This window comes from Odocoileus virginianus, chromosome 2 (assembly GCF_023699985.2).
Source record: "Odocoileus virginianus isolate 20LAN1187 ecotype Illinois chromosome 2, Ovbor_1.2, whole genome shotgun sequence".
Classification (NCBI taxonomy): domain Eukaryota; kingdom Metazoa; phylum Chordata; class Mammalia; order Artiodactyla; family Cervidae; genus Odocoileus; species Odocoileus virginianus.
In genome coordinates, this window is record NC_069675.1 from 1,778,449 (window position 1) to 1,792,422 (window position 13,974).

The following is a 13,974-nucleotide window of genomic DNA, read 5'->3' on the forward strand; positions in this document are numbered from 1 at the left end:
CTGTGCACAGAGAATCTTCCGGAAGAGGAGAACCCCTCTTCATGGTATAATGGGCCATGTGGATGCCCATCCCTACTGCTCCCTGTAAGCTGATAACATAGCTAGACCATAAATTCTTTTTTGAAAACTGAGCAGAGTTGATTTACAATGTCGTGTTCATTCAGGTGTACAGCAAAGTGATTTAATTATAGATAGATAGATAGGGTAGATAGATCGGGCTTCCTGATCCACCGACTAATACAGGACACAAGAGATGCAGGTTTGATCCTTGGGTCGGGAAGACCCCCTGAAGGAGGGCATGGGAAGCCACTCCAGTATTCTTGCCTAGAGAATCCCCATAAACAGAGGAGCCTGGGGGTTACAATCCACAGGGTCACACAGAGCTAATCTGAAGCAACTCAGCACACAGAGTTGCATATATGTATATAAATATATATACACATAATACATACATACATATATATATGGCTCAGATCATGAACTCCTTATTGTGAAATTCAGACTTAAATTGAACAAAGTAGGGAAAAACACTTGACCATTCAGGTATGACCTAAATCAAATCCCTTATGACTATACAGTAGAAGTGAGAAATAAATTCAAGGGATTAGATCTGACAGACAGAGAGCCTGATGAACTATGGACAGAGGTTCGTGACATTGTACAGGAGGCAGTGATCAAGACCATCCCCAAGAAAAAGAAATGCAAAAAGGCAAAATGATTATCTGAGGAGGCCTTACAAACAGCTATGAAAAGAAGAAAGGCAAAAGGCAAAGGAGAAAAGGAAAGATGTACCCATCTGAATCAAGAGTTCCAAAGAATACTAAGAGGAGATAAGAAGACTTCCTCAGTGATCAAAGCAAAGAAATAGAGGAAAACAATAGAATGGGAAAAACTAGAGATCTCTTCAAGAAAATTAGAGATATCAAGGGAACAATTCATGCAAAGATGGGCACAGTAAGGACAGAAATGGACCTAACAGAAGCAGAAGATATTAAGAAGAGGTGGCAAGAATACACAAAGAACTATACAAAAGAGATCTTCATGACCCAGATAATCATGATGGTGTGATCACTCACCTAGAGCCAGACATCCTGGAATTTGAAGTCAAGTGGGCCTTAGGAAGCATCACTACAAATAAAGCTAGTGAAGGTGATGGAATTCCAGTTGAGCTATTTCAAATCCTAAAAGATGATGCTGTAAAAGTGTTGCACTCAATATGCCAGCACATTTGGAAAACTCAGCAGTTGCCACAGGACTGGAAAAGGTCAGTTTTCATTCCAATCCAAAGAAAGGCAAGGCCAAAAAACACTCACATGATTGCACTCATCTCACACGCTAGCAAAGTAATGCTCAAAATTCTCCAAGTCAGGCTTCAACAAGATGTGAACCATGAACTTCCAGATGTTCAAGCTGGTTTTAGAAAAGGCAAAGGAACTAGAGATCAAATTGCCAACATCTGTTGGGTCATCGAAAAAGCAAGAAAGTTCCAGAAAAACATCTACTTCTGCTTTATTGACTACACCAAAGCCTTTGACTGTGTGGATCACAACAAACTGGAAAATTCTTCAAGACATGGGAATACCAGACCACCTGACCTGCCTCTTGAGAACCTATATACAGACCAAGAAGCAACAATTAGAACACACATGGAATAACAGACTGGTTCCAAATAGGAAAAGGAGTACATCAAGGCTGTATATTGTCACCCTGCTTATTTATGCAGGGTGACATCACGAAAAATGCTGGACTGGATGAAGCACAAGCTGGAATCAAGATTGCAGGGAGAAATATCAACAACCTCAGATATGCAGATGACACCACCCTTACGGCAGTAAGCCAAGAGGAACTGAAGAGTCTCTTGATGAAAGTGAAAGAAGAGAGTGAAAAAGCTGGCTTAAAATTCAACATTCAAAAAACTAGGATCATGGTATCTGCTCCTATTACTTCATGGGAAACAGATGGGAAACAGTGGAAACAGTGGCTGACTTTATTTTTCTGGGCTCCAAAATCACTGCAGATGGTAATTGCAGCTGTGAAATTAAAAGACGCTTACTCCTTGGAAGAAAAGTTATGACCAATCAATACAGCTTATTAAAAAGCAGAGACATTACTTTGCCAACAAAGATCCATCTAGTCAAGGCTATGGTTTTTCCAGTAGTCAAGTATGGATGTGAGAGTTGGATTATAAAGAAAGTTTAGCACTGAAGAATTGATGCTTTTGAACTGTGGTTGGAGAAGACTCTTGAGAGACTGCAAGGAGATCCAACCAGTCCATCCTAAAGGAAATCAGTCCTGAATATTCATTGGAATGACTGATGTAGCTGAAACTCCAATACTTTGGCCACCTGATGTGAAGAGCTGACTCCTTTGAAAAGATACTGATGCTGGGGAGGATTGAGAGCAGGAGGAGAAGGGGACAACAGAGGATGAGATGGCAGGGTGGCATCACCGACACAATGGACATGAGTTTGAGTAAGCTCCGGGAGCTGGTGATGGACAGGGAGGCCTGGTGTGCTGCAGTCCCTGGGGTCGCGAAGAGTCAGACACGACTGAGCAAGTGAATTGAACTGAATTGAATAGATCCATCCTGCTTTTCCCCTTTAGTAATCACAAGTCTGTGATTACTATGATACTGTGATTACTGTTTTCTATGTCTGTGAGTCTATTTCTCTTTTGTAAATGAGTTAATTGGTATAGTATTTTAGATTACACATATCTGTGACATGCGGTGTTTGTCTTTCTCTGTCTGGCTTACTTCACTTAGTATGATCATCTCTAGTTCCACCCGTGTTGCTGCGAATGGCATTATTTCATTCTTTTTTATGGCTGCAAGTGGCACGTTTCATTCTCTTTATATTGCATTGTAAATATGTACCACTTTTTCTTTATTCTCTCATCTGTCAATGGACATTTAGGCTGCTCCCAAGACTGGGCTATTGTGGATAGTGCTGCAGTAAACATGGGAGCACAGCTGTCTTTCTGAATTAGAGTTTTTCTGAATATACACCCAGGAGGGAGATTGCTGGACCATAAGGTAACTCTATTTTTAGTTTTTTAAGGAACCTCCACACTGTTTCCCATAGTGGCTACACCAGTTTACATTCCCATCAGCATGTAGGAGGGTTCCCTTTTCTCCACACCCTCTCTAGCATTTGTTATTTAAAGACCTTAAACTCTTCATGGCTGCAGCTATGTCTTCATCAGCTTTGGCTCCTTCATACTTTGTACAAAGTAAGTCAGACAGAAGGACAAATATCATAAGAAACATCATTTGAATGTTCAATGTGGAATCTCAAAAAAAATAGTAAAAGTGAACTTATTTACAAAACAGAAATAGAGTCACAGATGTAGAAGACAATCTTAAGGTTACCAGGGAGGAAAGTGAGGGAGGGATGAATTGGAAGGTTGGGATTGACATATACCCACTACTATATAGAAAATAGATAATGAAATAGAGCTACTGTATAGGGAACTCTACTCAATACTCTCTAATGGCCTATATGGGAAAAGAAGCAAAAACAGAATGGATATATGTATATGGACAACTGAATCACTTTGCTGTGCGCCTGAAACCAAGACAACATTGTACATCAACGAAAAATTTAAAAATAAATACACTAAAATAAAGAGTTTATTTTAATACTCAATAAAAATTCAAAAATAAGTAAATAAAAACCCTCAAAAAAAGGAGAAAAGACTTCACGGAGCCATGAACAATCAGATGCATTAAGAGTGAGGGACAAGGGATCTCCCTGGTGGTCCAGCGGTTAAGACTCTGCCCTTCCACTACAGGGTTCAATCCCTGGTCGGGGAACCAGGATCACACATGCCAAGTGGCCCGGCCAAAAAGAGAGAAAAAAAAAGAGTGAGGAGCAAATCCAGGATCTGCCCTGAAGCTGAGACAGATGTCAGACCCATGCCAGACTGACAAAGAACGAACTGGCCCAGCAGAGTTCAGCCAAGCAAATGAATCTCCAGATTCATCAAAGCAAAAGGAAAATGAGTATGCTCAAATATTTTGCAGATGCACGGGCTGGCCTCCCTGCTCCCACCCCAGCCAGGCGACTGACCCCCGCTGGACCCCAGGTCAGGCGTGTCACCTTCAAGTGCTTCCTGTAGTTGTTGTAGACAACAGCCAGAAAGACGGACATGAAGAGGTAGGTGTTGATGATGATGTAGGTGATAAAGTACAGAGAATACCACCAGTTGAGCTCGTAGGCAGGCATCCTAGAAGGAAATAAGTATCTGTCATGGTTTCCGTGCCCTGGGTCCACGGTGCACAGACAGCTGACCATAGGTGACCTCCCACGTGGACAGTCCACATGCCCGGGTCCCAGGGAAACCTGTCTCACTTAGTCTCCCCCAGACAGTGCGACGGGGCCTCAAAGCCACCACGGAGCTTCATGCTAAATGGCTCACTCCAGACCTGCCTTCTGAAGTTTTCAGTGCCTTAGAGAAGTGCCAATTTCCAGAGCCAGCAAGATCTGGGAGATGCCCCCATCCCACTTCCTCCCTTCCCACTGAGAAAATCAGAGCCCAGAAAGGAGATCCACTTGCCCAGAATTATAGAAAGATTCTGAACTGTGACCTGGGTTCACACTCAAGGCTTTTCAAGGACACCAGAATGCCTTGCTGGGATGCTAGGAAGGCAGATAATTTTCTATCCACATTCGGACAATGAGAACGAAAGAAGTGCCATTAATAATGGCATTGGGGCCTTCCCTGGCAGCACAATGGATAGGAATTCGCCTGGCAATGCAGGGGACACGGGTTCAATCCCTGGCCTGGGAAGATTCCACATGCTACAGAGCAACTAAACCTGTGGAGGACAACAACTGAGGCCGTGAGCAGCAACTACTGAAGCCCCGCGAGCCTAGAGCCAGTGCTCCGCAGCAAGAGAAATCACTGCGGGGAGAAGCCCATGTCCCACAGTGAAGAGCAGATCCCACTCGCCACAGCTAGAGAAAGCCCCAGGGCAGCAACAAAGACCCAGAATAACAAAAAAACATAAAAAATAATTTTAAAAAGTAATGGTGCCAGGACAAAAGGCATAAATCAGGATGCACGCTCACACCACCTTTCACGGAAACTGGGTTTTGTTCAGCAGGGGACACTGAGGGAGCCAGCCAAGGGAAAGAGCCAAGAAAAAACAGGAGAGCCAGGAGCTTCACCTTGCTCATTTTTGGCTAGAGACAGGCCTCAGAGTGAGCAAGAACCCAGGACAGGTTGACATGATGGTCCTACACTCAACAGGAAACCCGCCCTTCCCGCACAGCGAGTTATGGGAGGAGACGGGTGGACATCTGCAGCTACAGCTCCAGCCACACTCTGGCACCCAGGAGTCATGTACCCAGGGAGCACTGTTGAATAATCTTACCCCTACAAACAAGACAAAGCCATAATAAACAAGATATTAGGGAAAAGAAAAAAAAGCCTGATGTTTTTCTCCTAAATAATGTCCACATGTGTGGAGAACTGGCACTGCGGGACAGGGGGAGGGGACAGCCCCTAATCTTTACATTTCTTTCCTGTTTCATTTAGCCAGAAAACCACATCAATGCTTAGGGGAAAATCTGCGCTTCATTTACAGAATTGGCTTAAGTGTTTCAACTCAAGACTCAAAGAACATTCCAGAACAGAATTGAGTTCAAATACTTAAGTTGTGTTTCCAGAGATGTCTCCTGTTGCTTTTGGTTTTTTTAAAAAGGTCATCTAAATCTGGTTTTAATGTAATCTTTTTTTTTTTTTTCTTTTTGGCCATGTTGTTCGGCATTCAGAATCTTAGTTCCCCAACCAGGGATCAAACCAGTGCTCCCTGCAATGGAAGCTCAGAGTCTTAACTTCTGGACTGCAGGGGAAGTCCCTCATAAAATTTTTGAAGAGTGCAAAGTGTTAGCACCAGCCTACCCTCTCTGTTTAAATCTAAATTTACATAGGGACTTCCCCTGCAGTCCAGTGGTTAAGACTCGGAGCTTCTATTCCTGAGAGTAAGGAAGCCCTGGTGGGAGAACTAAGACCCCGCATGTCTGTGGCCCCCCCAAAAAAAACTGTATAAAAATTTTACAACAAATATGAATAAACAGAAAATCACCATATTTTCCTCCTACAGTTGCTTTTAAGAAAGTGCATTCTGTTATATAGCAGGCATCAGTGGCTGTGAACCGGTGACTCACGTACATGACGTCAGGGCTGTTTGCAGTGGTGACCAGCACATAGAGCTCAAACGCTATGTCCAAGACGTTGGTGAAGTACGGTGACCCTTCCACCGTTCTGAGACCCCTAAAGAGGACCAATGACACAGAGTGTAAAAAACCCACAGACAGAAATGCAGCTGTGGTTTCCAGCCCTTGTCCCCTTGCTGGAGCCCTGCTGGAGTGTCTGAACAGGGAAGACAGCCACTGGTGACCAACTCTGCCACCAGCAGGCTGAACACACACATGGGAGAGTTCTCCGGCAGAATCCTCCAGAGCAGCGTGCTCACCTGTCCCCGAAAAGCTTCAAGGCCATGAGGGAGAAAATCATCATACTGAAGAGGAACAAGAGGAAGACGTAGAGGATGTCGGGCAGAGTGTTCCGGATGCTTCGGAAAGCCCTTCGGATCTGTGAAAACAAAATTTCATTTCATTCACAGACAACCAGCTGATTTTCTGCTAAAACAAAAACCCCACCCCCTTGGCAGACACAGACTGGGGTATGCTGTTGCTTTAGTTGCTGAGTCGTATTCGACTCTTTCGAAACCCCATGGACAGTAGCCCGCCAGGCTCCTCTGTTCAAGGGATTTCCCAGGCAAGAATATTGGAGTGGGTTGCCATTTCCTTTTCCAGGGGATCTTCCCGAACCAGGGATCTAACCCACGTCTCCTGTATTGGCAGGGGGATTCTTCACCACTGAGCCAGCAGAGAAGCCAAACTGGTATGCAGAGAATGCAGAAACAAGGTCCTACTGTACAGCTAGGGGACTATACTCAACACCCCAGGATAACTGTACTCACATCCTACCCGTAATGGAAAAGAAGACGAAAGAGAATGTACATGTAAATGTATAACTGAGTCACTTCATTGTACAGCAACAATGAATACAACACTGTGACTCAACAACACTTCAGTAAAAAAAAAAAAAAATCCTGTGTATCCTAAATCATATCCTTACCTGACGACTTTCAGGGAAGTTAATGAGGAAGACTGGCCTCAAGGCCCTTGACCATCGAACTCCGCGGATGTTAACAGCTTCCAGGGACGCATAGATGACCAGATCAATCAAGGTCAGCTGTGACAGACATGGGGCAGAGATGTCAGTACTGCTAGAGGACTGAGGAAGTGGCCATATAGATGCATGTTCACTGACCCAGGAGGAAGGTCACAATACATCATGGGAAAAAAACCACATTTCATAAACAGCACAATCCAGTTTCATAACAGAACGTTAACAGCAGCTGTCATTTGAGAGCTTACTGTGTGCCATGGCCTCTAATGAGCCTTCCATAGACTATTCCACGCCCCTGCAGATGGTACCACTCCTGGATGGAAATGCTTGACGTACAGACAGGGAGATTGAGGCCCCAGTCACACAACCGACAAGAGGGGCAGACCTGGGACTGGACCCCAGTAGGTTTGGTAACAGAGCCTCAGCAGTTACCAGCATTATCACCCATGTCCCCACCACGCGGTACTTTTCTTCAGCCCAACATATGAGGCAGGTTTTCTAGCCTAGTTCCCTGCTGGCATCAGTGGTAAAGAATCTGCCTGCCAATGCAGGAGATGCAAGAGACGCAGGTTCACTCCCCGGCTTGGGAAGATCCCCTGGAGTAAGAAATGGCAACCCACACCAGTAACTTTGCCTGGAGAATCCCATGGACAGAGGAGCCTGGCAGGCTACAGTCCACGGGGTCGCAAAGAACTGGATGAGACTGGGCATGCACACACACAATAGGATAAAAATATCCAGATTACAGAAAATTCTCATCAGTCCTTATTAAGGTCAGTCTGTGATCCTGAGGATGGACAAAGGAAGAAGGACCCAGCGCAGTTTAGACAAATATAAGTTAAAAAAGAATAATCTACCATCATCAAAAATGTTAGGTCAGTCCCTTTGGAGGCAAGGCACCAAGGATTGAGAAAGCTCAATCACAGTGGGACAGAAAACACACAGGCTCAGAAAGAGGCTGGTGCTGGCTGCTGGCTGGGGCGCCACCTGGAGGGAATCAGAGGGGTTATTCCACGGCAGCAGGGACAGACGGACAGCTCGCCAAGGGTCACGGTATCTGGGGAGGCTTCCTGGAGGAAGCACTCCCTGATGGAACCTTTTGTTGTTGTTGTTGTTAATTAATTTTTGAGTTTTTGGCTGCACAGGGTCTTCGCTGCTGTGCTCAGGCTTTCTCTAGTTGCAGTGAGCAAGGGCTACTCTCTAACTGTGGTGCACGGGCTTCTCATTGCAGCGTCTCTAGTTTCAGAGCACAGGCTCTAGGGCGTGCAGGCTTCAGTAGTTGCAGCACATGGGTTTAGTTGCCCCACGCATGTGGAATCTCCCCAGACCAGTGATCCGACCTGTGTCCCCTGCATTGGCAGGCAGATTCTTAACCACTGGACCACCAGGGAAGTCCCCTTTGATGTCATCTTAAAGCAAATAAAAGCTTTAAAAGCACACAACTCAGAAGTCAAGAGCCGTGGCAGGCAGACACAGCAAAGGGATGCTCGGGAAGCAGGAATTCCTGGCAGTGGGGGCAGAGGGGAGCAGGAAGGGACAAGACCTCAGACTGAGGGCAGGTGATTTGAGGATCAGGCTAAAAAGGTAAGTCTTATTCCCAGAGCCTGGGGAGCCCAGAAAATCCTTCAAATAAGGGTGAAGAAGTGAGACCCTTTTGGTTATAGATGCAGGAGAGACCTGGACGGGGCACCCTGTTCCCTCATCCAGTCCACTCCATACACCTCTGAGGAGGACCTCTGCCATGCAAGGCATTGTTCTAGCCCTAGAGAGAGAAAGCACTAGAGCTATCTGGAGGAAACCTGGATGAGACCAGGGCCTGAGGGTGTGCGGGGCGGGGCTCTGAGGAGGCGGCGTGGGAGGGATGGCCTGCAGGTCTAGGAGCGGCGGGCCTCCGGCGGGAGGGACGCAGAGCCTCCGACGTGGACTTCAGCTTTTCTCTGGTGGGATTCGGGATGCTCTAAAGAAGACAGCACAGCGACTGGATAGCACTTAGGCTTGAAAAGTGCTCATGTGCCCATCATAGTCAAGGCTCCGCGCTGGAAGTCTTAGGAGATGAGGATGGACTTCCCACCCTGTCCCAGGACGGGGTCATGCAGCAAACAGGGCTACGAAAGAAGTACATGCTCTTCCAATTGTTTTCTCTTTTAAGTTTTCCCATCTATCTCATCCTCCACCTTCCTGTGTCAGGCAATACTGTGTTATGGACTGAACTGAAGATGTTGTCATAAGTCCCATCTCAGATTGAGGGCTTTTGTACAGTAAGACACTCATATATGAACATGTTATGTTCCAAGAGCATGTTTGTAAGTCCAACAAAGTTAGCCTAGGTACCCAATTATACATAGTACTTTACTATATAGTACTTTACTTTATAGTATTTTACTGTAATGGGGCTTCCCTGGTGGCTTAGAGGTAAAGAATCTGCCTGCAATGCAGGAGATGCAGGTTCGATCCCTGGGTTGGGAAGATGCCCTGGAGAAGGAAATGGCAACCCACTCCAGTAGTATTCTTGCCTGGAGAATCCCATGGACAGAGGAGCCTGGCGGGCTACAGTCCATGGGGTCGAAAAAGAGTCAGACACGACTCAGTGACTAAACAACAACAGCTTTACTATTGTAAAGGTTTATAATACTTTTCACATAAAATACATTTTACATAAAACACAAAAAATAAAAAAAAAGCATTTTTAATCTTAGAGTACAGTACCTTGAAAAGTACAGTAGCACCAGTTACATCACTGCTGCCTTTACGATCGCTCATGGACGTCCTGGAATTGAACTAGAGACACTGTACAGACGTGCTCTATGCAGTCCTGTACGGTTCAGTACACAAAAGCACAGCGACCTGCAGAAGATGCCGCACACCAGCATGGGACACCAGACATGGACAATGGACACCAGACACGGGAACTAACTCACACGATCGGACGTGTGAACACAGGCTCACATCTGTGAAAGCTTGCAAGTTGCAGGTTCGTATGCAGGGGACTTACTGTATTCATTTTTTAATAATAGGAAGTGAAGATATTTCTAAAAAAATGAGACCAGAGAGATAACTCTGTGTATTTCGGGAGTTCAGCAGATGTATGAAGGAAGTCAAAACAAATTGAGAAAGGGTGAGAAAAGATAGTGGACACTCTGGGTTGAGGCAGGCTGACTGCTGGGCTGAGATGCTAATTATAAAGCGCCCTCAGCTAATCACTGCCCGTAACCACTCTCATCACAGCAGCACTTCAGAATACATCACGCTGCCTCACTTGGCATAACCTCTAAGCTAGTGTCCTTCCAGATCATTCTATGAAGTGCTATCACTCTTTCTTCTTTTCTTTTAACAAAGATGTGTTCCAACTATACTGTGACCTGCTCTTTTGACCAATTAAACAAGAAACGATCTCTCCTTGATCACAGACACGTAAGTGCATACAAGGCCATTTTAACGGATGTGGATGTACCATGTTTTATTCATCTCCTATTGTCAGGAAAAGAAGAGAAGGGAAAGGCAAAGGAGAAAAGGAAAGATATTCCCATCTGAATGCAGAGTTCCAAAGAATAGCAAGGAGAGATAAGAAAGTCTTCCTCAGGTTTCAGTGCAAACAAATAGAGGGAAACAACAGAATGGGAAAGACTAGAGATCTCTTCAAGAAAATTAGAGATACCAAGGGAACATTTCATGCAAAGATAGGCACAATAAAGGACAGAAACTGTATGGATGGACCTAACAGAAGCAGAAGATATTAAGAAGAGGTGGCAAGAATACACAGAACTATACAGAAAAGATCTTCAGGACCCAGATAACCATGACGATGTGATCACTCATCTAGAGCTAGACAGAACTGCAAAGTCAAGTGGGCCTTAAAAAGCATCACTATGAATAAAGCTAGTGGAGGTGATGGAATTCCAGTTGAGCTATTTCAAATCCTAAAATATGATGCTGTAAAAGTGCTGCACTCAATTTGCCAGCAAATTTGGAAAACTCAGCAGTGGCCACAGGACTGGAAAAGGTCAGTTTTCATTCCAATCCCAAAGAAAGGCAATGTCAAAGAATGTTCAAACTACTGCACAATTGCACTCATCTCACATGTGAGCAAAGTAATGCTGAAAATTCTCCAAGCCAGGTTCCAATAGAACATGAACCGGGAATTTCCAGATGTTCAAGCTGGATTTAGAAAAGGCAGAGGAACCAGAGATCAAATTGCCAATATTTGTTGGATCATCGAAAAAGCAAGAGAGTTCAAGAAAAACACCTACTTCTACTTCATACCAGACCACCTTACCTGCCTTCTGAAAAATCTGTATGCAGGTCAAGAAGCAACAGTTAAAACCAATGGACTGGTTCCAAATTGGGAAAGGAGTACATCAAGGCTGTATATTGTCACCCTGGTTATTTAACTTATATGCAGAGTACATCATGTGAAATGCCAGGCTGGATAAAGCACAAGTTGGAACCAAGACTGCAGGGAGAAATATCAATAACCCCAGACATGCAGATAACACCACCCTTATGGCAGAAGGTGAAGAGGAACTGAAAAGCCTCTTGATGAAAGTGAAAGAGGAGAGTGAAAAGGTTGGCTTAAAACTCAACATTCAAAAAAGTAAGATCATGGCATCCGGTCCCATCACTTCATGGCAAATAGATGGGGAGACAATGGAAACAGTGACAGACTTTATTTTTTTGGGTTCCAAAATCACTGCAGATGGTGACTGCAGCCATGAAATTAAAAGACACTTGCTCCTGGGAAGAAAAGCTATGACAAACCTAGACAGCACATTAAAAAGCAGAAACACTACTTCACCAACAAAGGTCCATCAGGTCAAAGCTATGGTCTTTCCAGTAGTCATGTATGGATGTGAGAGTTGGACCTTAAAGAAAGATGATTGCTGAAGAACTGATGCTTTTGAACTGTGGTGTTAGAGAAGATTCTTGAGAGTCCCCTGGACTGCAAGGAGATCAAACCACTCAATCTTAAAGGAATTCAACCCTGAATATTCATTGGAAGGACTGATGCTGAAGCTGAAGCTCCAATACTTTGGCCAGCTGATGTGAAGAACTGACTCCTTAGAAAAGACCCTGTTGCTGGGAAAGGCTGAAGGCAGGAAGAGAAGAGGACAACAGAAGATGAGATGGTTGGATGGCATCACTGACTCGATGGACATGAGTTTGAGCAAGCTCAGGGAGTTGGTGATGGACAGGGAGGCTTGGCGTGCTGCAGTCCAGGGGGTCAAAAAGAATCGGACACGACTGAGTGAATTGAACTGAACCGATTGTCAGGAAATCCAGTTGTTTCCAATTTTTCAATACTAAGACCAGCTCAGCCATGACCAATCTTGTAGATAAGTCTTTGAACACATCTTTCTTCCCGTAAAGATCAAGTCCCAGGAATGGAAATATGGGAGCAAGCACTTGCATACAGAAGGATTTTCAAAAGGAGCTGCCAACCAGCCTTCCAGAAAAAACAACTGATTCCTCCCCCCAAGTAAAGGACGACAAGATTGAAGGGATGAAAGGACTGAAATGTTTTCAGTCTTGCCAACATTGTTTTACAGGCAAACGCATGGTCTTTTATTGTTGCTTTCATGTATAGTTCTTTTATGGGGGAGTATAAAGAGTGTCTTTATTTCTTTTCCAGGAAAAGGAGGAACACAGTAGGCTAGCACCTCAAGAGCTGTGCCCTCCCATGTATAGTTCTTAATTAGTCAAGTTAAACATTTTTGTCATATCTGCTAGTATTTATTTCCTCTTTTAGGATATGCCATCACCAATTTTCAGCACATATTTTTCATAGAAAAGTTGAGCATTTTTATTGAAAAAAATTAAAACATCTATTTGGTATTTATGCTACACTGAACTATGGAAAGGCTAAGAAATAGTCAAATAATATATTAATCTTTCAATCTTAATGATTGAGCAGCATTCATACAGATATATTATATATAGGTATACATAATACAGGTACTATGTTCCTGAACTTAAGTATGAATATACAGCATGGAACAAAACAATCATGTTTATATGTGTAAATGCAATTCAGGGAAAAAAGAATGGAAGGATATATGCCGGAGCTGGAAACAGCACTCTGTTCTGAGGCTGCCCTGCACCACAGTTTTTAAAAATGTAGTTTCCGTTTTTTTTTTCTTTAATTTGGAAGTGCCCTTGAAACATTAAAATATTCACATTGTCACATTTTGCCCAATTTGCACTTCCCTGTGGTTTTCTGGCTAGTTGTGCCGCTGGTGCTTGCTCTACCAACATCTGTTGTGTTCCTTGAACCCACTGAAACCTACCGAGTTTTTTCATACTTTCTGCCTTTGACCACAGCCTCTCAGAGGCACTATAATGAGCACTCACCACTATGGTTACCATGACGCAGATGTTTTTTGTATCCTTCCAGAAGACCTTCTGAGGAGTGACTTTTGCAAAGTGAACAAGTCTCCCAAAGAAGGCAGTCAGACAGAGCACTTCTGCTACTGAGGTCACCTGTGGCAAAAAAACAGAGCTGTGGCTGAGTTCTCTCCCACTCTCTGACATCACCCTGCGAGAATCAGCAGTGTCCCTCAATTCCACTTCCCTGATGGCTCAGAGGGTGAAGAATCTGCCTGCAGTGCAGGAGACGCAGCTTCCACCCCTGGGTCGGGAAGGCCCCCTGGAGGAGGCAACCGCTACCCTCTCCAGTACTCTAGCCTGAAGAATTCCACGGACAAGGAATCTGGAGGGTACAGTTCCTGCGGTCACAAAGAGCTAGACACAACTAGCAACTAACACTTGGCTTAACAT

At 44.4% G+C, this 13,974-nt stretch overlaps 1 protein-coding gene across 1 annotated transcript in view; it reads right to left on the bottom strand.

The window, feature by feature from the left end:
• LOC110126907 (two pore channel protein 2-like) overlaps window positions 1-13,974 on the bottom strand; it is a 50,920-nt gene that overhangs the window by 25,332 nt on the left and 11,614 nt on the right. Inside the window, exons 4-8 of the mRNA XM_020876831.2 lie at window positions 13,549-13,677; window positions 7,150-7,266; window positions 6,482-6,600; window positions 6,178-6,279; window positions 4,101-4,227 (exon numbers count right to left, since the gene is read on the bottom strand). Of these exons, the coding sequence (XP_020732490.2) occupies window positions 4,101-4,227; window positions 6,178-6,279; window positions 6,482-6,600; window positions 7,150-7,266; window positions 13,549-13,677 (594 nt within the window). The remainder of the gene's footprint in view (window positions 1-4,100; window positions 4,228-6,177; window positions 6,280-6,481; window positions 6,601-7,149; window positions 7,267-13,548; window positions 13,678-13,974) is intronic.